The sequence below is a fragment of the Otolemur garnettii genome, unplaced genomic scaffold, assembly GCF_000181295.1.
Source record: "Otolemur garnettii isolate 467f Iridium unplaced genomic scaffold, OtoGar3 scaffold00049, whole genome shotgun sequence".
Taxonomy (NCBI): domain Eukaryota; kingdom Metazoa; phylum Chordata; class Mammalia; order Primates; family Galagidae; genus Otolemur; species Otolemur garnettii.
Window position 1 is genome coordinate 9521082 of NW_003852444.1, and position 24926 is coordinate 9546007.

General features: G+C 40.1%; 1 protein-coding gene and 1 non-coding gene across 3 annotated transcripts in view; both read right to left on the reverse strand.

Annotated features, from left to right (window-relative positions):
* Positions 1 to 1019: 1019 nt before the first annotated feature.
* BPGM (bisphosphoglycerate mutase) overlaps positions 1020 to 24926 on the reverse strand; it is a 28404-nt gene continuing 4497 nt past the window's right edge. Inside the window, exons 1-3 of one of the 2 annotated variants that reach the window (XM_023514238.1) lie at positions 18356 to 18386; positions 17055 to 17716; positions 1020 to 1944 (exon numbers count right to left, since the gene is read on the reverse strand). In XM_023514238.1, the coding sequence (XP_023370006.1) occupies positions 1766 to 1944; positions 17055 to 17655 (780 nt within the window). In that variant the 5' untranslated portion in view covers positions 17656 to 17716; positions 18356 to 18386 and the 3' untranslated portion in view covers positions 1020 to 1765. Of the gene's footprint in view, positions 1945 to 17054; positions 17717 to 18355; positions 18387 to 24926 lie in introns of those variants that run through there. The other variant, XM_003791606.3, reaches the window with a different exon arrangement.
* LOC111725898 lies at positions 21993 to 22097 on the reverse strand. Its single transcript, XR_002773843.1, has one exon. It is a non-coding gene; the product is annotated as a U6 spliceosomal RNA (small nuclear RNA).

A 24926-nucleotide genomic window follows, 5' to 3' on the forward strand; every position in this document is an offset into this window, starting at 1 on the left:
AAAAACAGTCTAAGTCACAGCCTAGCCACAGGTTTGGTATTCTAGGAAGATCTAGTCGTTTCATTCTTAACCCTGCTCTTTGTATTATTCTGTTAATCAACAAAACTAAAATGAAGGGGCTACACAGAGAACCAGTTGTCAGTAATAAATGTACAGTGTCCAGTCCATGTCCTTACGCCTCACAGCTGTGGCCAGCCGTGAGCACACCAGATTTATCCCTTCTCAGCCATCTTCAGCCAATTTCTAGAGTCCCGAATTACAGATCACACAGAGACCAACCTGTAGAAAATAATTAGTTTTCTTCAAATGCCAGTTTCACTATAAAATAGATACAAATAACCTAATCCACCAATGGAAACCTGCAAAAGAATGGTAACAGCCATTATTACTGCAAATGTTTTTTATATGACTTTGTCCTTGAACTATATGTGACTCACTTTGAAATACGAGTGTCCCAAAAGTTGCCCTACACAGGGAAAAATGGGAAATTGTAGCTAAATGTACCTCTATTTACAAAATATTACAAAATTATACAAAGAGGTAGCCAACATGTAGAGAATGTTTCATAAATATCTGTGAATAAACGTACATTTAGCTACAACATCCCACTTCCCCCTATGTATGATATCTTTGGGACACCCTATAGAGTCAACAGCTTAAAGAAATGAAGAGTCACATACCCCCAGCATTTAAAAACACACTGTGAAAAAGAGTATAATCAAGAGAATAAGCAATCAATCGTGTCCATGGCCTGCCCTGATGACTCCGGTGCATACTATAATCAGCGGTGAAGGACAAATACACGTATGTGACAAGCCCCCAAATATCGTTCCCTTTGCTCATGTGAATAAAATTACCTCATGCACTATATTCTACCTTTCCTGCCCTAACCTTCAATTTTTAGAAAACTTGAGTGTCTATCTGTTGAAATAAGTGTAACTCTTTGAGTGACACAGGAAGAAAGGGGCCCACCTAAAATCCATCAAACACACAGACAGCTGGTGGGGATGTCACTTTCTGCCACAGAACTTTATTGTCAAACTAATTGTAAGTACACAAGGATTAAAGTTCAAAAAAGCAAACCAAAAGAGAACCTAAATGGCCACAGTTGTCCATTTGCTGCTTTTCTAGCAGTCAAAGAGGAATTCTACTAAATGTCAAACAAAGGATGTCTCTGGACTAGAAGACAAGTCCAAGGGTCTTGTTTGCATCATGGTGATGTGCTTGTTAGCTTTCTTAGAGGAACAAATCTGTGATTTTCCCATTTAATGGGCTTCTAGACTTACCTACCAAAGTATCCCTTTTCCTACAGGAAAAGACTAGCAATACATACTTACAGTGTATTATATATTATCCGTTATTATCATCCCAGAAAATCTTACTAAATATAAAAGTGAACTACTTATTAGAACAGTGCCTGTGACTCAATAATGATTTATGGGATGGTAAAAACCTTAAATTTCATCTCTGCTTGTTAGTCTCCTGTTTCAGAAAATTATGACTTTGGTTAAACCCCACTGGTTACTAGTTTGGGGAGTAATTCAGACAGGGCTAGCAGGAAAGCTAACTCAGAAGGCTTATGACACAAACACTCAGGCATCCTAAAGCCTCCTCTGGGCCAAGATATGTTACCTAGCTACCTACACAAACTCTGCTCCATGGCCTAGCTCTGGAAAATCTGAAATATCAGGGAAAAATCAGCACCCATAACACACTGCATGCCACCTCTTTTGCATCTATTCCTAGCCAGCATTTGGGAGAGACTTCACTTTTTAGCTTGTTTCACTTTTCCTTGATCCTCTACTTTCTTAATGGCTGCCTGGATGGCCTCTTGGTCCCCCAGGAACTGGTGAGGCCCAACAGCATGCAGATTTTCATCCAGTTCCAGAAGGATGGGGACTCCAGTAGGAAGAGTAATGTTGATAATGTCTTCATCTGAAATTCCTGTTGATCAGAAGAGACAAGGTGTTAATGAGACAGAAGGAAGTTCTGTCTAATAATTTAACTGCAAATCCATTTAATACCATTTAACTACATGCTTGAAAATATGCCAGGTACTATGAGGGATTCCAGCTACAATTCCTAGAAACCAAGAACTTTCCAGAAATTAAAGAAGGAAAAAAGAGAAAAAAGCTTATACAGAGATTCACACTAAGTGCTAAATCAAATCTCAGGACAAGATACCTTTGGGGGCAACTTGTTCTTGGCTGTTTCCTATCTGAATTGGAAGGAACAAAAATTATCTTCTCTATGCACATTTATGTTATTCCTTTTCCACAGGAATCATTTAATGTTGAAAAACTGGGAAGTGAACCAGGAGCATTTTCTGTGTTTTTCCTTTTATATGTTTTCCCTGGGCTGGTACTAAAATCAGACTGCGTGAGCCTGGATACCCTGGCTAGATCCCAAGAAAGAATGTTCTCCTAGATGCTTAGGAGGGAGGGTCAAGGAGAAGCAGAAACAGGTTTACAGTCTACAGCCCTTATTTACAGGCCTTATAAACAGGTCTATTCCCCTACTGTCCCTTAACATCCCCAAAGAGGAAGTATATGTAAGGTCAAGTCATCCTTAATCCTTTTAAAAATACAACTGATTATTTCAACTTTGATTAGAAGAGTTAAAGCTGTAGTAGTGGTAGTAATAAACTGTTCATTCTTAGAACTACTTCTAACAATGGACAGCTCATATGTCCTGAGTACATACTTCAAAGCATTTTTTGTGTATTATTAATAACTCATTTAATCATCTCTGTAATCCTATGAGGATATGAACTATTATTTCTCCATGCAAAAAGTTCCGGCACAGAGAGGTTAAGTAAACAACTCAAGAACACATGATAGTAAATGGTAGAGCCTGGATTCAAACTGAAGAGGTTGTATGTTCTGTACAAGGTAATGCCTAAAGTTTCTTGGAGTTCAAAAGGGGCAAGGAGAAGGCATGCAAAAACATGGGGGTTCAGCAAATTAAAAGGCAACTGAAAGTATTCAAATTTTCTATTTTATAGATTTTATTAATTACATAGACTTCTAAATTCTAACCATGTACTTTCTGTTCTTTAACAGAAAAGATCTAGGTGAAGAAAGGTTTTAAGGAGAGCCCAGAGTTTGACTTTACTTGATGGGGGTACACTAAGTTGTTATCAGTTAGTTATCAATGCACCTTGTCATTCTAATTAGCCATTGGTCCTAACTCTGTGCACCAGCCAAGAGTCACAGAATCATAGCACTGGATCCTTACCACTAGGGTGATTCATTATTACAGTTTCATGTCTAGGCCCAGAAGGGCTACCTAGAAACTCTTAAATACAAACTATCCAGACTCAAACATCTGTGAAACAATGGAAAGCATCTGAACTCATCCTAACTAAGAAGACGGTGTCTCTTCCAAGTGCACTGCCCCATGGCCTCTCCCACCATCCCACCTCCATATACTGTCTGTTGAATTACAGTGAAGTAACATCTCTGGACCTCCCTCCTATGATGTTAAAAAAAGGAAACACACATTTTTCCTTTTCCAATATGCAGGATAGGAGTGGGGACTTAAAAGGGAACATACATGGACAAGTATAGCAAAGTCTTCTTTCCCTGCTAGGACTTTCCTTCTAGGTAAAAGATTTAAAGGGAAGATTACGAAGACACAACTTTGACCTGCCAAGTCCCACTCCTATACCTGAGACCTTACACAAGATTATCATCGCAAACTGAGGCTGGCAAGAAGAGGTCAATTCAGACCAGACATCTAGCTGTTGAGCAGAGATGACTGTCCTAGATTCTAAGAGCCCTCTGGCTCACTCAGCCAGACATGTCGGCTGGCTGTGCAGCGGCTGCCACATGCATCTCTTGGGGAAAGAGCAAGGGGCATCTCAATGACATATGGATTAAAGCCAGGCGGCTGCTGAGGCTTTAGAATCCAACAATTCTCATCCCCCAATCCAGAGGAAGCTCTGAGGTCTTTAAGCCTAAAGGACTTTTGTTTTTGTTTTTGAGATAGAATCTCACTCTGTCACTCTGTATTGAGTGCCATGGCATCATAGATCACAGCAACCTCAAATTCTTGGGCTTGAGCAATTCTCTTGTTTCAGCCTCCTGAGTAGCTGGGACTATAGGGGTCTGCCACAATGCCTGGCTAATTTTTCTGGCTCTTGCTTAGGCTGGTCTTGAACTCCTGAACTCAAGGGGTGCACTGGCCTGACTGCTAGGATTACTCATTATAAGCCACCCCACCCGGGCCTAAAGGACTTTTTACATGCATAATGCTCTGGGCAAGGACATGTGTCACCTTGGCCAGGAATTTGCCTCCAATGATCAATTTCTTCATTTATAAAATGAGAGAAGACAATCTCTTCTGACACCAAAGTCCCTCTATTTTATTCTTTATGGTTAAGAAAAAGTAGAGGCAACTTATAGGCCTCTACATATAACTATTGCACTTAAAATTAAGGCACGTTAGAGGCCCAAAAAACATGTTTATAATCATCTATTATGAAAGATTATAGTTGATCTGTTTCTATTTCTGTGAATAATGTGCTTTCATTGGAAAGAAAGATATATTTTACAGATTTCTCCAATTAATCTAAATCTCCACTGTAAAAATTTATTTATTAAGACATAACGAGTAGCTGGGCATGGTGTCTCACGTCTGTAATCCTAGCACTCTGGGAGGCCAAAGCAGGTGGATTACCTGAGCTCAGGAGTTTGAGACCAGTGGAGTTCGAGACCAGCCTAAGCAAGCAAAATCCTGTATCTAAAAATATAAAAACCAGCCAGGTGTTGTGACAGGCGCCTATAGTCCTAGCTACTTGGGAGGCTAAGGCAAGAAGATTGCTCGAGCCCCGGAGTTTGAGGTTGCTGTGAGTTATGACAACGCCATGGCACTCTACCCTGGGCAACAGAGCAAGACTCTTCTTCAAAAAAAAGGAAAAAAGACATAACTAGTAAAAATAACCATGTTTAATTAAAGTTTATCATAAGTAAAAACTATGAGTGTACATATTTATCAGCACAGAGTCATCACTCATAGGCATGTGACTTTACAAAGTCAGCTCCTATTAAAGATCCAGTACTTTAATTTAAAAGGACTAAATACTCCAGTTCCGTTCAGCATTGTATTGGAGGCTCTAGCCAGAGCAAGTCCAGGCAAAAAAACAAAATAAAAGGCACCCAGACTGGAAAAGAAGAAGCAACATGATCTCTATTTGCAGATGATGTGATATCACCAAAAATTGTCATAACTAATAAATGAGTTTAGCAAGGCTGCAGGATACAAAATAGAGAAACATAAATTGTATTTTTACACAGTAGCAATGAGCAACATAAAAGTGAAATTAAGTAAACAACTCCATTTTTAATAACAGCAAAAAGAATAAAGTGCTAAGAATAAATTCAACCAAAGAAGCACAAAACTTACATTTTGAACATTATAAAACACTGTTCCAATTAAAGAAGATCTAAATATATGAAAAGACTTCTTATTATGTTTATGGATTGGAAGGCTTACTATCGGTACAATGGCAATGGTCTCTAAGTTAACATACAGATTGAATACAATTCCTATCAACAATCTAAGCTGACATTTTACAGAAACTGACAAGCAGATTCTAAAAATCATATGGAAATCCAAGGCACCCAGAACAGCCAAAACAATCTTGATAGTTTCGGATTTCAAACTTACTACAAAGCTACAGTCATCAAGCCAATGTGGTACTTGCATGTCATGTGTGTATGTGTGTATGTGCGTATGTGTATATGTGTATATGTGTGTATGTGAGTATGTGTGTATGTGCGTATGTGCGTATGTGCATATGTGTATATGTGTATATGTGTGTGTGCGTGTGTGTATGTGCGTACGTGTGTATGTGCGTATGTGTGCATGTGTGTATGTGCTACTGACATAAGATAGACACAGATCCATGGGATGCAACTGACAGTCCAAAATAAACTATCATGCTTTTGAGCAACTGATTTCCAACAAGTGCATCAAGACAATTCAACACAGAAGTAATAGTCTTTTCAACAAAGAGTTCTGAGATAACTGTATATCCACATGCAAAATAATTAAGTTGGACCCTATACTTCATATCTTATATAAAAATTATCTCCAAATGGATCAAAGACTTAGATGTAAGAGCTAAAACTATAGAACTCTTAGAAGAGAACATCAGAATAAAGTCTTTATGACCCTGAATTAGATAGACAATGGTTTCATAAATATGACAGCAAAAATCTAAGCCATAAAAGACAGTAAGATAAACTCGGCATAGACAAATTTAAAATGTTTCTGTTTCAAAGGACACTACTAAGAATATGAAAGGACAACCCAGAAACTGGGAAACAATTTTTGCAAATCATATCTCTGGTAAAGAACTCGTATCTAGAATATATGCGGGCAGACAATGAAGTTCATGAACTCATTCTAGAAAAAAATGCAACATAATTCATTGCTGAATAGCACAATGGTCACCTTCAAGGTACTTCTCTTAGGAAGCTATACAGTGTCGGCTGTGCCTAGTTCACCCTTCAGAGCAATTGTGGGAATACTTTTTCTGAAATGGCCATCGGGGCTATAATGGTACAAGGTCTGAAACTCAAGTTCATAAACTCAATCCCAGAAAAAAGTGCTACATGCCTCACTGCTGAATATCACTATGGTTACCAGATGGCTGAGGGGAGTACTCTGAAGGCAACTACACTGATATTCAGCAACTATTTATCAACTACACTGATATTCAGTAGCTTTTTCTAGGATGAGTTCATGAGCTTAATTGTCTGATTTCGTATAACTATTACACTTCAATAATAAAAAGACAAATGACCAAATTTAGGAGTAGGCGTAAGATCTGAACAGGCCTTTCAATTTCTTCAAGGAAGACATACAAATGCACACGAAAATACGCCCAGCATCATTAGCTATTAGGAAATGCAAAGCAAAACCACTAGATACCGCTTTGTACCCAGGAGGACGGCTACAATCAAAAACTGGGTTATAAACAAATGTTAGTGACAGTATGAGAAACTGGACTCATTGTACATCAGAAAATGAGTTACACAAAAGGCTGTTGCCTCTGAGAAAAAGTCTAGCAATTCCTCTTAGAGTTACCATATGACCCAGCAATTCCACTCCAACAAAAATGAAATATACGTCTGTACAAAAACCGGTACAAACTGTCATAGCAGTATTATTCAACTAGTCAAAATGTTTTTGAGAATTAAATGTGGCCTTTAATTTTCCAGAATTCATTCATCCAGCAGATGAATTTGAATTCTCAGAAAAACAGAGTATTATTTGGCAATAAAAAGGAACGAAGTACTGATACAACATGAATGAACCCTGAGGAAACCTGTCACAAAGGACCACATATCGTACGATCCCATTTATATGGAATGTCCAGGATTGGCAAATCTATAGGGACAGAAAGAAGATTAGTGGTTGCCCAGAGCTGAGGGAGTGGGGGAAGTCTGGTGGGTGGTGATAGCAAAGGAGGGTGAGGTTTCTTTGAGGGGTAAGAAAAATGCTTTAAAAGTGATTGTGGTTATAGATTTATAATTCTGTGAATATACTACAAGCCATTGGGTTATATACTTTAAATGATGAATAAAGTGCTATGTGAATTATATCTCAATAAGCTATTTGAAAAATATCAAACAGGCCCACAGAGGCTAAAGAAACCTGCTTAAGTCATGAGACTATTAAGACTTAAACTCTGGTCACATGACGGGTATGGTTATTTCCACCACCACCATGAGAAGGGAGAGAGGAGAATGTTTATAAATATGGCTTGCCCTTGTGAATAGTTAGATAGTAACTAGAACTCTTCTGATGTACCCAGTGTTCCCAGGACTGCTAAGGGGCATAAATAGCTAACCCACTGGGATCATGATGGGCCTGGGTTAGGGGCTGCTGTGTGTGGCTTCAGAAACAAGTTCTAGGTTTCTAGCTAGAGGCTAGGTTAGGAGCACACATGGGACTCATTTGTCTGACCAGGGCTTTAGATGTAACCAGATCCAACAAGTCCTCTCTTTCATAGCACCACCCTCAAGGTCTTAGCTAATGACCCATTTTGTGTGGAACTGAATTAAAGAGCTAACTAAACAAAGGCCACTGGAACTACATTTCAACTGTAATATTTCAACTACAAAGGAAGGAGATTTTGACAAAAATAGAATGTTTCCAATAAATAAAGCCAACCTTCCATTGTAAAGACTACTCAAGCCATTCAGCCAGCAGACTAATTACTTACGAATATTTAAAATACTTAGACCGGTTAATAATCAGTCAATGTGACTTCAGTGATTGAAATTTTAAAATAGCAAATTAGGAAAAACCACAGTGAAGTTATTACTCATTACCCAATTTCAGCATAAGCTACATTTATTATCCTAAGAGAGTTAAGCAAGCAGATCTCCTAAGGCAGTGGTTCTCAACCTTCCTAATACCACGGCCCTTTAATACAGTTCCTATGGGTCGCAGCCCACAGGTTGAAAACCGCTGTCCTAAGGCAACAATAATGCATCAGAACCGTATTAAACCAAACTGAATTAGGGCTATGTTCTGTAATATCCCATCACATGCTCATTCACTGCAATATCATATTAGAGTTAAAATGATACGCAGTGGAGTTGGGTACAGGAGCCTGAAAATACCCAAATCCACACACTCAAATTCTGAAGTCAGCCCTGTATAGACAGACCATATGCATGAAAAACTGGCCCCGCTAGTATGATTATTTTTGATCCACATTTGGTCGAGAAAAAATCCTCGCATAAGTGGACCTGCACAGTCCAGACCCATGTAGTCAAGTGTCAGCTGTGAAGGGAAACGCCACCAAGTTCTCACACTGGACCTTCCCCTTTCCATCACTGTCCCTCTCGTCACGTGCCCCTCACCATTGTCTCTGATTCTTGGATCTTTATGTAGAAGCATCTAGGCATTAACTACAACCAATTTAAACTCTGGGGATACGTCAAGTAAGAAATCATGAAAGTTTCAGGGTAAGTGAAGGGGGGTAATTCAAGGCCAAAATAGGGAGAAATTCCAACAACTTCATTTTCCACACACATGATTAGCTTCAAAAAGTCAAATGTCCTCCTACCAACCCCCTCCTCCAAGTCGCTGCAGCAGGACAGAAGCTGAATGCAAACTGTTATGACAATGTACATTTACTACTGCATTTAATTTTAGAGTTAACATAGCCTATACTGTTAAAAATAAGGATTTCTATCAATCAATTACACTCATAATAAAAGAAAGTTTAAGCATCCATCAGGCAACTAGGTGCCTCATATAAGACAGGCCTGAATTGGTTGCTTCTGAAAATATCACACTAAAATGCCAAAGGTGACTAACTCATCAGTCCCCGTTCCCTCAGCGAGTCCCAGCTGACCTTTCCATCCCGATACTCTAATTTCATCTCAGCACTTCTTTGCCTGGTTATACGTGCAGCTGCACATAATTCTTTGGGGATCAAGTCTATCGTGCATGAGTGTCTTGCGTGCCACTCTTATTCCAAACTTGGAACTGCCTAGTCCTGTGCTTGAACCTAGACTAAACAATCCACTTCCTCTGGCAAGATGCAGACTTCATCTAATGCTTCAGCTTGGTACCTGGCTTTTTCTTGCAGGCCAGCAGGAAACAAACAGGAAGTGACTGTGCCAACCACAGAGAAAGAAACACAGGCCTGTCTGGAATGCTACAGAACAGGATGCTTTTAGATACTAGGCCGATGTTAGAAATGTTCATGGTGTCTGAACCAGTCAGAGGTTGGCCCTGATTTAACAACCCTGGACTTATACTAGCACAGTATATTATTTTTGCTTCTAAAAAAATTAGCAAAGCAGTCTCTTAAGCAGGAATTTTCTTACTATATCCCATGTTTTCTTTTTTCTGAAAGTATTAAGAACTACCATCAGATTAAAAACAAAGTACTCTCGGCCCGGCACCTGTGGCTCAAGTGGCTAAGGCGCCAGCCACATACACCTAAGGTGGCAGGTTCAAATCCAGCCCGGGCCTGCCAAACAACAATGATGGCTGCAATCAAAAAATAGCAGGGCGTTGTGGCGGGCGCCTGTGGTCCCAGCTACTTGGGAAGCGGAGGCAGGTGACTCCCTTGAGCCCAGGAGTTGAAGGTTACTGTGAGATGTGATTCCACAGCACTTTACCCAGGGGGACAGCTTGAGGCTCTGTCTCAAAAAAAAAAAAAAAAAAAACCCCAAAGTACTCTCAAAATCATATGCAATTTATAAGCAGAGATATTGCATCAATAAGTCATTTGACAGTTTAGAGACCATCTTCATCAGTCAAGTGGCCTGAACGTACAGTTCTTATGTTTGCAATTCTTAAACAAGCATGTCATCTAACTCTCAATCAGTAATGTTTGCCTCTCATTGTAACCATTCAATTGCCTTGACTCCACCAGGTCCTTGCTGACCTACTCCTAGACTCGGTGGTTGTGAGAAAGAAAAAAAGCAGATGGAAGCCCCAGTTAAGACTACAGAATTTGGTAACAAATAAAAGCAGAGGTAGTCCTGGGATGAAAAAGTCTTTATTAGCAGCAGTGGTAACCTTTAACCTTAACAAGGCTCTCAAACAAGAGTTCACGGTCCAGCAGTTTATACACCAACTTCTCATGAAGAAATCTTTTAAAGTCCTTCCCTACACTGGCCATGGCTTAGTGCTAAATAAAGTCAGGACCAGATAGCTCAGACAGCTCCGGAAGCCTTGAGAACACATAATAAATGTCCTTCAGGTTAGTTTTCAAAGGCACAGCAGGTATACGTAGCAAACTTCACTTAATTCTGCTAACGGACAATCAAACAACTGTACTCTGTTATTTGGCAGAACAGAAGGTTAAGGGTCTCAATTAAGCGGTGACTTCATTGGACAAAGTAGGCCTTTTCTGAGGTATAATTTACATATAGCAAAATTCACCATTTTCAGTGTGCAGGTTTATGAGTTTTAACAACTGCGTATGGTATAAACACTATAAACTATGGTATAAACTACTATGGTACAGTATTCTACACTACACTATACTACCCTTATATACTGCACTAATCAGGATATCACTCCCCAAATTCCCTTGTGCTCCTTTGCAGTCTGCCTTTCTCCCACTAATCTGTGTTATGTCTTGATAGTCTTGCTTTTTCCCAAATGGCATATAAATGGAATCATACGCTATATAGCTTTCAGAGCCCAGTCTCTCTCATTCAGCATAGTGCAGCTCGGTTATGCTGATACATCCATGACCTGGATATACTAAACAGCCAAAGTAAAACACAGCACTGGACTATAGCTTTTCAGTGAACTCAGAGCCATGTTCTAGTTCCTACATAAAATAATATATGTATGTAAAATGTCTAGAACTATGCTTGGCACATAGGAAGTGCTCAAAAGGGCCAGCTTGTACAGTTGTGCTAAGGAGTGCCATTCATAGACCACAATGTTATGATTACAGCAGTAATAATTTCAGATTCTTATTGCATCACACTACCTTTTTATAGCTTACCAGCCAAGGATGCTTTGGACTCCACTCCTTATAACACAGTATTCCAAATAAAGAACAGATCAAGGGAAGGGCTACTTTTTAGAAAAAAAAATTTAGAAGTCCAAGTGATAAGTGGGTGTGGAGACTTTGAACTAGGTTTTGGGTAGCGTTCACCATTCCCACTAATTATCATGATCATGGCCAAGTCATCTGAAGTTTCTTTGGGTTTCATTTTCTTTTAATAGCACCTGTCTTCCCTCCCACAAATGGAGGAAGCATCCGTCAGGATATGGATGCCTATAGGGTAAAGTCATAATACCAAATACTTGAGAAACCACGTACCATCTTAAGAACCAGTATTCTCGTGGTTGTATACAGATGACAGGTCTGAGGACAGATCTGAGAGAGGAGGAGTAATAGCAGCATACTCTCAGTAGAAAGATCTTGAGACACTTGGACACTTCAGGGTAGACTAATATTTTAATTAGTTATTTAAATGGGCTATTTTTTCTTCTTACTCCAAAGTTACAGTTTTTAAATAAGAAAGTATTTTTATAACAGGACAATATGCTGTCATTGATTCTATCCCTTGCCATGCTCTATCCCAGCAGTAGGTAAAACACTTGAAGTTTGTTGAGCAGTTGAAGGATGAGATGGGGGGGAAAAATCACCCCACTTCCTTGAAAGAGCCCATTTTATAGGGGAGAATTTTATATAAACATTTCTAGAAAACATGACTAGAAATCAGATGACTTTACAACCACAAGCATTTTTGCTCTTACAATCAACATAAAGAGATTTAGCAACTTTTGTGTTTATAGGAAATATGGAACTCTGGTCACAACCATTTCTGGTATTAATTCTTAATACTAGTGAAAGCTATCATCTTGAAAGTAAGGTAACCACATAATTTATCATCCAAGCTGGGCACTTCCAGTAAAAGGAGATGTAAAAGCAAAGGGAGGTGCTATTAATAACTGCACTGGGACAACAGGTATTAACCAAACAGTGGGGTGTATGGTCATATAACTTCATAGTAAACATAAATTATTAATTAAGGGGTACATTTTATGATATATATTTTTTACCAAAATAAAACCATATACACAAATAGCAAGCAGCTCTTCCCACAAGAAGAAAATGTTTATTTTCCCTAAAGTAAGGGAGATTCGCTTAATTTTTGGAGTCTTAAAAAGATAGCATGTAAATTCAATGAAACGTTTTCTATTAGACCAGGGATTTATCAGGTACCACATGGAACCTCATAACTTGAGCTGTTGAAAGTTAGACATGCAAGACAACAGGACTAACTCAATTATTCTGGTGAGCAGATACATCTATAATAAGTTTCAAAAGGGCTAAAATCTCACTAAGTTAACAGAAATGACGTGGATCTGTGGTCATACCACCCTGAACACGTCCAGTCTCATCTCAGATGCTAAGAAGCCTGGATAGGAAAAATAATGTGGAAAAAATAGCACATATTATTTCTTCTGATGTTGAGAAAGTCACTTATGTTTAATTCTCACAGCCATGATATAGAATACTTGGACCTTAATTTCCAACATACATTGTAAGAGAAACTTTATTAATACAGACTGGCAGTTAGAGGACCCCTAAGAGAAGAGAGAACTAATTTATGAAGTGATCCTAAAACTCAAGCCAGACATAATTTCTTCCATTTTAGGCACTGGAGTTAAGTCACGGTAGGATAGCAACACGTAAGAACTACATGAATCTTAACAGCAGCACTAGGCTACTATAGGCCAGAAAGGAACAAGGTTGTTCTAGCCAGGTGGGGTGAGCCAGGATCACAAATCACCCTTTATCTTCCTGCAGGCAGGTATCAGTCGTTACATCCACTCCATTTGGTTCCTGGACTATGGGTTTATGCCCAACTACATGTTCTGGCTTTTCTGCCATTTTCTCCCCCTGAATGTCCGCCACCCTCCCTGGTCACCAACTCTCCATTTCCCTTCTCTACCTAGTTCACATATACTCCCTTCTCCCACAGACATCATTTTCCAGCTCTGTGCCTTTGTCCATGTCATAGACTTGCTACCCCAGTCAATTCCTACAATCTGCCTCTTTCCACACCAACCCTATTGTTTGACATCAACTATCCCCTAAATAAAACGTTTCCATAAAGCCTCTTTGTGGTGACAGAGATAGGAGTTAGTTACAATGTAAGGCTACTTTAATTTCATCAATCTCTGGAAGGTCATTTAGTTTCATACATCCAACTTAAGAAAAGACCTTCAGATGAAGGGCTGGAAGCAGCCTGAGGACCAATACTTGCTCATTTCTCGGCCTGTCCTGTAAGTCCTCTTCTGTCCCAGGGGACAAAGCTGCATTTTCATTTATCTCCTTATTCTACATTCCACATCTGTGCATTTCTGCTTTGTGGTCACTTCCACATATTTGCCCTAAACTATTACTTTCTAGGTCAACAATGACAAATAGTTTAACCTTTCAATTCTATTTAGTAAATGTTCTGAAGCTTTAATGAGATATAATTCACATACAATTCATCCATTTAAAGTGTACGATTCAATGACTTTTAGTATATTCATAGAGTTGAGCAGCTATCACCCCAACAAGAAACCCTGTACCCATTTGCAATTACCACTCTCAATCTCCCCCCATCCCTGTGTTAGGTAACAACTGTTATGTTTTCTGTCTCTACTGATGTGCCTATTCTGGACATTGTACATAATTGGAATCCTATAATACGTGCTCCACTGTGACTGGCTTTTTTCATGTAACATGATTTCAAGGTTCATCCACACTGTATTATGTATCAGTACCTCATTCCTTTTTATTGCCAAATAATATTTCATTGTATGGACTTACCACATTTAATTTATCCATTCATTAGCTGATGGACACTTAGGTTGCTTCCATCTTTTGGCTATTAAAAATAATGCTGCTATGAAGGTTTGTGTGTAAGTTTTTATGTGAAAATACCCTTTCACTTCTCTTGGGTAGTTTTTTTGTTTGTTTGTTTTTGGCCGGGCTGGGTTTGAACCCGCCACCTCTGGCATATGCGGCCGGAGCCCTACTCCTTTAAGCCACGGGTGCCTCCCTCTTGTGGGTAGTTTGCAAGTTGAATTGATAAAAGGTAAGTTGAAGTTCCAAACTCCAGTACCTCAGAAAGCAACTTTATTTTGAAATTATCTTTATCACAGACAATCAAGTAAAAATGAGATCAGTGGTGTAGGCCCTAATTCAATAATTGGTATTCTTATAAGAGAGAGAAAAATCCAGTACAAGAAACATACACACAGGAGAATGTCATGTGAAGTTGGAGGACTAGAACGATGCTTCTATAAACCAAGGAACACCAAAGATTGCCGCAAATACCAGAAGCTAGGAGAGGCAAGGAAGACTTCTCTCCCACAGCCATCAGAGAACAAACCCTCTGACACCTTAATTTAGGGCTTCCATCCCCCAGAAAATAAATTTCTGTAATTTCTTACACCAGTATTAAAAAATAAACACAAATTTATACCTAAGAATGAATCATATGATAACTCTATTTTCAACCCGTTAGAGTAACTGCCAGGTTGTTTAAAGAAGCAGGTATACTGGGGGTGGGTCTCGGTGTGTGACACAACTTTTGGGGGCAAGGCACAATTGTAAGAGGGACCTTACCTAACAAATGCAATCAGTGTAACCTGGTTTCTTGTACTCTCAATGAATCCCCAACAACAACAACAAAAAGCAGCAGGTATACCATTGGATTATTTTTTAATAAATTATTAATGCTTTCAAAACCTTCCTCAAATGTAGCAAATTAACCTTTTCTGTCTAAACTCATTCTCAACATGTAGTTCTCTCTCTGCTCCTACTACAGTGACAGTCTTCTACCATTTCTCAAACTTTCTTCCTCTTTCCCTCAAAAAGAACATTAACAAATAGTTAGATCATCAATACACTTGGGGAGAGGTTGTCTAGAGTGTGCTGTGTCTGGTGCTGTGGGATAATCTCAAGGAGAGCTAAACTGGAAGACAGGTGAAGGGCAAACAGTACTAACAACAGGAAACTGCTTTTAAAGGGAGGACTTCCTAGCTAAGGCGATGGGCTGGAGGGGATCCAGAAGGAGACTGTGGCATTTTCATTAGGAAAGAGAGCCCGGCCACAACGAGATCTAAATCTCATCTCTGGAAAAGAGTTGGCATGGTCAAATAGAATTTATCTTCTGACAGAAACTTTGAAATTCTTAATTTCCATTTGTTGTTGTTCTAATAGCAGCCTCATACTTCTTCAAACAGTGACAGAATTGTGTATCTTTTGATCAAATATCTGATTATTCTGAACACGGAAGAATAGATTGTTTTATGTAGCCGAGTAAGATATATACACCCACATAATCTAGCGCCATGTCTAGCCAATAAAGTTTTTAATAGTCAAACAAAGTCTGTGGATTTTAGATCTCTACATGATTAATGGATGTCAGCTATATGAGTAATGATTTGGCCCTTGGCCTTTCCATATAAAAATTAGGGAAAAATAATCACACGCTAAAGATCATTTTGTTAGCAATAACCTATTTCACATACAAGGTCGAAATTTTCATTTTTCACAGCCTCTTACAGAAAAGTAAAGCAGAATGAAATGGAATGACGGAGAAATGCCTTCTATTTAGTAAGCCAAATGCTGACAGTGATCAAAGGCAGGAAAACACCAGACAGGGCAGATGACTCAAAAAGCACAACCATCTGGGATTAATGAAGGAAAAGAGGGGAGCGAGAAACCCCCAGAAGGTGCCACAGTGCAGACTGGCACTCAAACTGGTAAGCTCGAGTCCTCACAAGAGTTCATTGAGTTCATTTTACTTCAGAAGAAGAATACACTACATTTTAGGATACATCCAGAACACAGTATCAAGTAATTGAAATAAAATTAAGGCTACTGATGAGCTACAAAATTTTAGAGTCAAGATAAGTAAATAAGCCAACTATCCTTTTATTTTTTTTCTCCCTAACTTTCTTACCATTAGTGGCTAAGCCTGGTCTGGAAAGAGAGGACTGGAGCACAAGAACTGCTCAGGAAGCCTAGGTGAAACACAGCAGTCATTTAAAGCTGGGAGAAAGTGGGCAAAACTGAAGTCTACTAATGTACTCAACTTAAAAAACTCAAATTTATTTTCAACACCATTTCCACGATTCTTTCCCTTCCTAGCTCCCTTTCACTGTCTGACAACTAAAGCCATACAGTCTTGACAACCAGTGTTTCTCCAAGTGCAGAACCCCAAGCAGGAATATGAGCATCACCAGAAAACATCTAAGAAAAACAAATTCTAAGGCTGATTTGGAAACTCTGATGGTGGGCCCACAAATCTGTGTCATACCGAGCTCTCTGATGCCCGCTGAGGTCTGAAAAGTGCTGCTTCAGATAATACCAATGGAAAAGACACAGGAGTTTTTATACCAAGATGATTCTTAAGTCTGAAGTGACAAAGGGGAATGGGAAAAGTCTGTTATGTAAATGGTGCATTATGACCTTAATTTCCAGATTAAGGTCCGACTATAATACTCAGCGATCTCTAATAAGTAGTACATAAAGCTGGTACCTTCTAGATGTTTCAGAAGTGCTCTACTGCTATTTCCATGAGCAGATATCAGAACGGTTTTACCACTTAAAACTTCAGGAGCAATCCTTTCATTCCAATAGGGAAGGAGTCTTTCCAGAACATCCTTTAAGCTTTCAGATTTTGGCAGCTGATCCAGGGGTACATCACACACTTTATACCTCCGGTCACTGTAGATTTCATGGTAGTAAGGATGAGACTCCTCTATGGGAGGCGGGGTCACATTGTAGCTTCTTCTCCAGAGCCTCACTTGTTCTTCACCATGATTCAAAGCCATCTGCTCCCTGTTGAGACCAATCAGAGCTCCATAGTGGCGTTCATTTAAACGCCAGGAGCTTTCCACAGGAACCCATTCCTGCCCCAGCTCTTCCAGGATCAGCCAGGCCGTGTGGATGGACCGATTAAGGACAGATGTGAATACACAATCAAACTCAAAGTTTAGTGCTTTGAGTTGCTTCCCACAGTTCCGAGCTTCCTCCATTCCGTCACTGTTAAGTTTCTGATCCACCCAGCTACAGAAACGATTCTCCTTATTCCAAGCACCCTCTCCATGTCTTAACATAATAAGTTTGTACTTGGACATACTGATGTCTGAGCTTCGTTGGTGTTTTCAAATTGGCTAATGTTCAAGGACAGTAATACATCTAGAGAAGAAACAAAAAGTTTAAGTTACAATACTCATTCACCTGACTACCTGGAAATGGAAGCACAATGTTAAAACATCCCATTTCTAATATAAACTGAAATCCTTTTGAAGAATTTTGACATCAGATATCTGGTAACTCACACACTATGGCACATACAGGTATATTCTACAGATAATTAATTACAAGGAATGTAGTTGACTTAAATTTTATGACGGCTGCATAGTATGTTAATTGTATGACGTAAAATAACAGAATACTTCATTTTAATGGCATGCTGCGATTCCGGCAGATCAAAGGTCATTGTATGCTTAAAGAGTGTAGTAGGATGAGTTATAGATATTTACAAGAATGATTAGGACCTGTTTTCCCAGTTTTTGCAGCTGAATCTCACTTCGTTTTCCTCTGATGGAAAAAGAAATATTTACCAGTCTCACATTCTTGTTACTGACACTGCTAAACATGTTAACTCAATGAACCGCCACATGTATTTGGTATGTATCACAACTAGCTCTTCAATGCCACAGGCTACAATACAAACAAGAAAATTCTAAGGTATGCAAGATGGGGGGAGGTGTTAACATTCAAATAGCATTAAAAGTGATTTAAAGTGACATTAAAACCAAATATAGTACTCACCTAAATAATTTCTCACCTGCTCCAAAATACAGCTTTTAGCAGGAATAAATCCGGGTGCAAAACAAGCTATCAACTGGGAGCAGCTGAGAGATGCTGCCTGTGGAAACAGATTAACGGGCGCAAGGCCGTGGGAGTGAGAGGAAGCACACTGATAAGGAGGCCTGCCTCCTCCTGCCCAGACCTTCAGGCATCCCCCACACACCAGCCTCCCGTTAACAGAATCTAGTGCGGTGGGACAGGCACCCCTCAAGCAATTCTGAACTCCTCCTATTTAAGCTACCGGCCAAAAATCTGCTGGGGCCACTGTGCCTTGGGAGACCTGAGGGCCTGACCGCCCTGTGGTGGACACGTTTATACTGGCAAGTGTTGTTCAGTTTCCTTGCCCGGGGTCTCCACCTCCACATAGGGGAGTCAAGATTCTATGAGCACTGGGGCCTTGTCTCCTGCCACTGTTGGCAACTTCCATTAACTGGGGATTTTCTGTTCCACTTGAAACCTCAACAGATCCTTTATAAATATTCAGCAGTTAGATGAAAAAAGTCAGCTGATAGTACATTCTGTGTGATTCATGACAGTTATATAACTATCAGTGACAAAGTTAACTGGAATCTAGAGCTAGTTTCTACCTTTTTTTAGTGATTCCTAGAGAGTCTAAAGGGAAAAGTCTTTTATATATATATATGGAAGGAAGGAAATCAGACCAAGATGGTCTGTAAGAAGTCATGCATCACTTAAGGAGGGGGATATATTCTGAGAAATGTGTCCTTAGGCAATTTTGTTGTATGAACATTACAATATACTTACCCTAACCTAGATGGCATACATATTTCTATTTATATTTTTATATGTGAAAAATCAAATGCCCCAGCACCATCACTGAATACAATCATTTCCCCTAATTGATCTGCAACGCCAGGGTCAAGTATATATGTGCCATTATAATTCCATGGGACCACCAACACATAGGTGATCCATTATTGACTAAAACACCATCATGTGGTGAGTGACTATAGTCGAAAGACTATAGCAGTTACCATACTCCCTTTTCATCAAGCATCAGGCTTGAAGCTTCAGGGTATATGGAACAGGGAAGCACCAGGGAACCCTTGACGTGCCTGGGCTCAGGGCTCACGTGACGGTATCTCCCAGAGCTAATAATTCCCAGCGAGGGAGCATGATGTCTCTACCCTCAGCCTATGAGAGGCATCTGGGCAACAGAAGAACAGAGAAGGGGATAAGGTGTATCTGGGCAGTGTTTTGCCCAGGAGCGGAATAATCATGAGGCTAATGAAATAAAGCTTCAGCTCCAGGGTCCCCCTCCTGGGAGAACTTGCATGGAGAGAAGGGTGTGTGTGTGTGTTTAATCTGCAAAAGAAAGAGAGTTTTCTATTATTTCTTTATAAATACCCAGTCTACCAAGTAGTAGAAGATTCAGGCCCATCAAAAACTGGATACCCTTTGTAACCACATATTGCTTTACTTCTTTTCTTTCTTTCTTTCTTTTTTTTTGTTTTGGGTGGTAGTGGAGGAGGGGTGTGGAGAAACAAGAAGCAAGCTATCAGCTATCCCCCTACAAGTTTATCTTGTCCAGCAAGAAGGCTCCACAGGCTAAGAAAGCTATTTTTGACTTCAAAAAAGAAAGGCATAGGGAACAAACTGTGTAGGCAGAGACACTTCTCCATCATCTTTTGATTATGAAGATACCAAGGGAACCAAAAAAATACAGCAACAACATGAACACAGAGATACCCACCACCAAGCCTCTGTAGCATCAATCTGCTATATTTGCTTACTTTGCTTAAAAAATAATGAACAATTTGTTTTCTTTTTACTCAAAATATGTATACTGGAGCAGAGGAATAGTACCACAGCCACAAAAACTACACAAATACACACTGTTCCCTCATTCGGATGTATAAGAATATATTCACTCAGGTGAATACTGGATAAAGTACCAAACTAGTGTGTTTATCTTGGGTTAAAAAAACAAAGTCACTCTCTTCTTCTTGGTACTATCAAACTGACTTTTCCCATTTAATTAATTGCTAAATACAGTAGACCTCTGTAAGTTGACCCTCCAAGGGATTGTAACAAACTGGTCAACATAAGAAACCATGCCCACCGTACTGATATGTATGTGTGGTGTATGTTCAGTCTATGAAAATTAACTTAGGGCATTGGTGGATGTAGGGAGGTTCTACTGTATTTACGAAGGAGCTGCTGAGGTCTGAAGTTCACAAACTTACATTTCAGTCAGCATCTACTGGAACTGGTTTACCAACAACCACACAACACTGTAGTCAGTTTGATTTAAAGGTTAAGGCTTGGATAGCAAACTCAAGACCTAGAGGCAGGCTAGAGAGAACCTGTGGATTCTGTGAGTGAAGAAGTATCTTAAAAAAAAACTAAAACAATCAGGCCCTAAAAATTGTTACATAAAATAAAAGAAGTACCTACTATTTAGTTCTAGCCCATGCCCTGTGATGCTGAGAAACTGGGGTTTCAAGAACTTTCAATTTTCAAAAAAAAAAAAAATCCCAAACCCTAGAAATATACATTTTTATGTGATATCTGATTTAAATATTGACAACTAATACAAATACATGTATCAAATATGAGCTGAACAAAACATGTCTGCAGGCTGAATTGTGTCTCTGGCAGCTTACGAGCAGGTGAATGGCGAGTTCACCAGACCCCAAGACATAGTCAGAACCCATCCCCACTCCTCTTCTCCCAGCTTTTCTGTGTTACTGTCCAACACCCCCTGTCAAGGGACAGACTCTGTAATCTCCACAATGCTCTGAGCTTTCTTCTCGCTGACCCACTCTTACAGCCCTCCTTCACCACACCCTTCTGAATGCCTTGCAGAGTTCCCAGCTTTGTAAACAAACTCCCACTCAGCTTTGAGGTTCAATGAGCTGAAAATGAACTGAAGACTCCCTCTTCCCAAGTGACACACTTCTCTCACTAGTGAGGATGTGCTCTTGCCTCACACACAGGGTCAAGGTCAGGTGCTAGGCAAGGTTCTGCTCCCCCTCAATGGTACCTCCAGACCAAATGACCCCTCCTTCACCATCTTGGAGTGGGGGAGCTTTGATCCTGAGAGTCTTGTTGTACTCAGCTGTAGCTCCTTTGCTCACTGATTTGTGGCAAACTTACTGAGCATCTTATTTAAAGATGCTCAATTCTTCCTGTTGATCTTAGGATAAAATTCAACATCCTTAAGGTGACCTGCAGAGCTTTGTTTTTATTTCCTTGAGCATGACAGGTTCTTTCTGGCATCAGTAGTTGTGCACATACTGTATCCTACCTGGGATACTCGCCCACCACCTCCTCCCCTCCACCGCCACTTCAGTCCACCCTGCTTTAGGTAACCACCAGTCATCCTTCAGAGAAGCTGTGTCCACTGAAGATATAAAGCAAGCCACAAATGTAATTCTGGATTTTCTAAAAGCCACATTAAAAAGTAAAAGGAAGTAGGTGGAATTAATTTTAATAACCTATTTTATTTAATCCTATGGTCCAAAATACTATCATCCTGACATGTGATCCATATTAAAAATTACTGATGAGGCATTTTATGTTTTTTAATTTTTTCACAGGAAGCCTTTGGAACCTGGTATTTATTGATTTTTTTGTAAATATGGAGCACGTCACAAATTTGCATGTCACCCTTGTGCAGGGGCCACGCCAATCTTCTCTGTAATGTTCCAATTTTAGTATACAGGCTGCCAAGGAACCTGGTATTTTATACTGAAAGTACACCTCAATATAGACTAGCCACATCTCAAGTACTCCACAGCCACATGCGACCATCTGCTACCACACTGGATAGGGCAACTTTAGAGCTCAGCGTAGTGTTACTTCTTGCAGGCCAGCGGTTCTCAAACTTTAATGTGCTACAAATCACACTGAACAGATTAACGTAATTAAAACAGATGGCGAGGCCTCTTTCCAGAGCTAGATTTAGGAGGTCTAAGGGAGGCCTGGAATCTGCATTTCCAGCAAGTTCCCCACTGATGCTGGCCCTGCTGGTCTGAGGACCACATTGAGAACCTCTGCTCCAGGCACACTTTCTGCCCTGTCTCTTCCCCCAGTGGAAAGTAGGTCAGCCCCCGCTTTCACACATCTGGTGGACCTGTGATGACTTATGCAGATTATCTGTTCAGTGTTTACGCGCCTTGTTAGGCGGGCAGCTACACTGAGGAGGGTCTTCCTGATGTATCTCTAGCATGCCACGTGACACTTACAAGGCACCGGGCAGGTGTGCTGACTGAATCAAAGTCAGACAGAAATAATTAGATTGTCCTAATGAGCCCACAGTTTTAGGGGTAATTGCCTAAGTAACAAAGTCAGTTGTCAAGGTCAAGATGTTAGGGAACATTGACTCAAAGAGTCCCCATGCATTTAAGAATAAGCAGGGGCCAAGAACAATTATCCACTATAGTTCTGCGCCCTGTACTTTTGTTGTGTGAGTTTAGTACGTTCATGGACGGCCATTATCTGCACAGAGGAAACAGGATTCTGACCCATTGACTTGTTTAAAAATACGTGGCCACTATATGGCAGACTGGGACTGCAACCCAGGTCTTAGGACCGCAGATCGTAGAGTCGTGGTTTGAGGGCCCGGGCTGCCTTGGCTTGACTTCACAGGAGCATCTCCAGTCCCAACTTGTCCTTCTAAACCCAGGCAGCCATTTCATAAAACACGAACAGACGAGGTGAGCATAGAGGAGGGCTCTGCTCAGTACTGCACTTGGGAAATACGTCAGGGCGCAAAGTCAAGTCAGACAGCCGTCACCCAAACTTAGAGGAGGAAACTTACCAAGAATCTATACTCCTCACCCCTAATTAGGAACTATTCTTCTTAAAATGTAAAGCTTTGGTGTTTCAGTTTGCTTTTGGTAAAACCTAGGACCCTGCACTTGGTTCTTAAGGTTCCTCATTTATCCCGCAACAAAAATTACTGGCACTTTAATCAAGTACTAGTTTTAATCAATAATTTACCTTATAACATAAAAAGGGACACAACGGTTACTGAATTATCATTCCCTTGGGTTTCTTCTTCTTTAAAGTATGATCTGGTTTTGCACGACTCTTTATCTCAGCCTCCTTCTCTTTCACCATTTTTATTTCCTTCTGGCCATTACTTTTTTAGTTCCCTGACACCTACTTGTACCTCTCCCACTCTACTGAAATAGTCTTTGAAAGAGCTAGATTAGTTATTTTAACTAAGTGGAGATCACCTTCTCTCAGGACTCACTCTGCTTTGACCCATCTAAAGCTGACTACTTCTATGAAAAGATGAAAAAAAAATACACAAAGATCTTGGTGCTGCATTTCCTCTAGCTCTTCTACTGTCCATCATGGTTTTGGTTCTCTGCATTTTCTTAACCACCTGTACTGTACTATGATGATGATGGTGTTAGCCACAGCAATTGACATTCCCTGGGTGCTTGCCATGTTCTTGGCCCTGTTTGGATCCTCAACCACTGTTCCATGAAGTAGGGACTGTGATTACACCCATTTCACGGATGCAGAAGCAGGAGAGGTCACCTTGCCTAAGGTAACACAGGTTCTAACTGGCAGAGCTGGAATTCAACCTCAGACAGACTAGACCCCAAAGCCCATACCTGTGCCTTGGACCATTCTCTCACACTGCCACACTGAAACCCAAGCTCTGTCCTCAGTCCTTGGAAACCCTTTCCTCACTACTTCACATTAAAATGGGTGATTCATAAAGTGAAAGCCCTAAACACTCACTAGTCTCCCCAGCCTGATCAATTAATTCATTCTTCAAACCGGTGTTGCAAATAGCATTTAGGCATGGCACCATGCTAGGCCTGCGAGGAATAGGGAATCCAACATGGATTATGTCATCAAAAACTAGGGGGAAAGGTGATGTGTACACATTTGTGTGTGTCACTAAAGCTCAAGGTAATTCACACCATGGAAAGCACTTCTTTTATAAAATGGAGACAGGAAAAGAGAGATTACTTCTGAGTAGGGCTTCGTGGACACTGCACTATTTAAACTGGATCTGGAAAGACATTTAAGATTTAGATTTACAGAAAAAGGAAAAGGAATTCCAGCATAAAAGAACAGTTGAGTGGAGTCCAAGGACCAAGTGCTTATAGAGAATGGTGAGCCCATTCAAACTGGCTTGGATATAGGTAGGGTGACCACATATCCTCATTTGTCTGATTTGCCATAAAAAGGAAAAAACTGTTCAATAAATTCCACCATAAACATTGAAGGTATGTTTCATGATTAGCATTCTCTTGACAAAGCAGGGACAGAGCAGGTAGATAAGGAAATGGTACATTTGCCTCATTAGAACAGTACGGCTTTAGGCTTGTGTCCCCATCGTAATTATTATTAGGGCTCCTTTCACACTTAAGTGTCCCATGTGGAAAATTATATGGTCATTCTAAGTATACAATGTAACAAGGAAGTAGGAGGAGACTAGCCTAAGAAGATAAGACATAATAGTGGCCTGAGAAGGGCCTTGTCCCAAAGAATGTAGTTTTTGCTACAAACATAGGAAATCATTAAAGGTTTAATAATATGA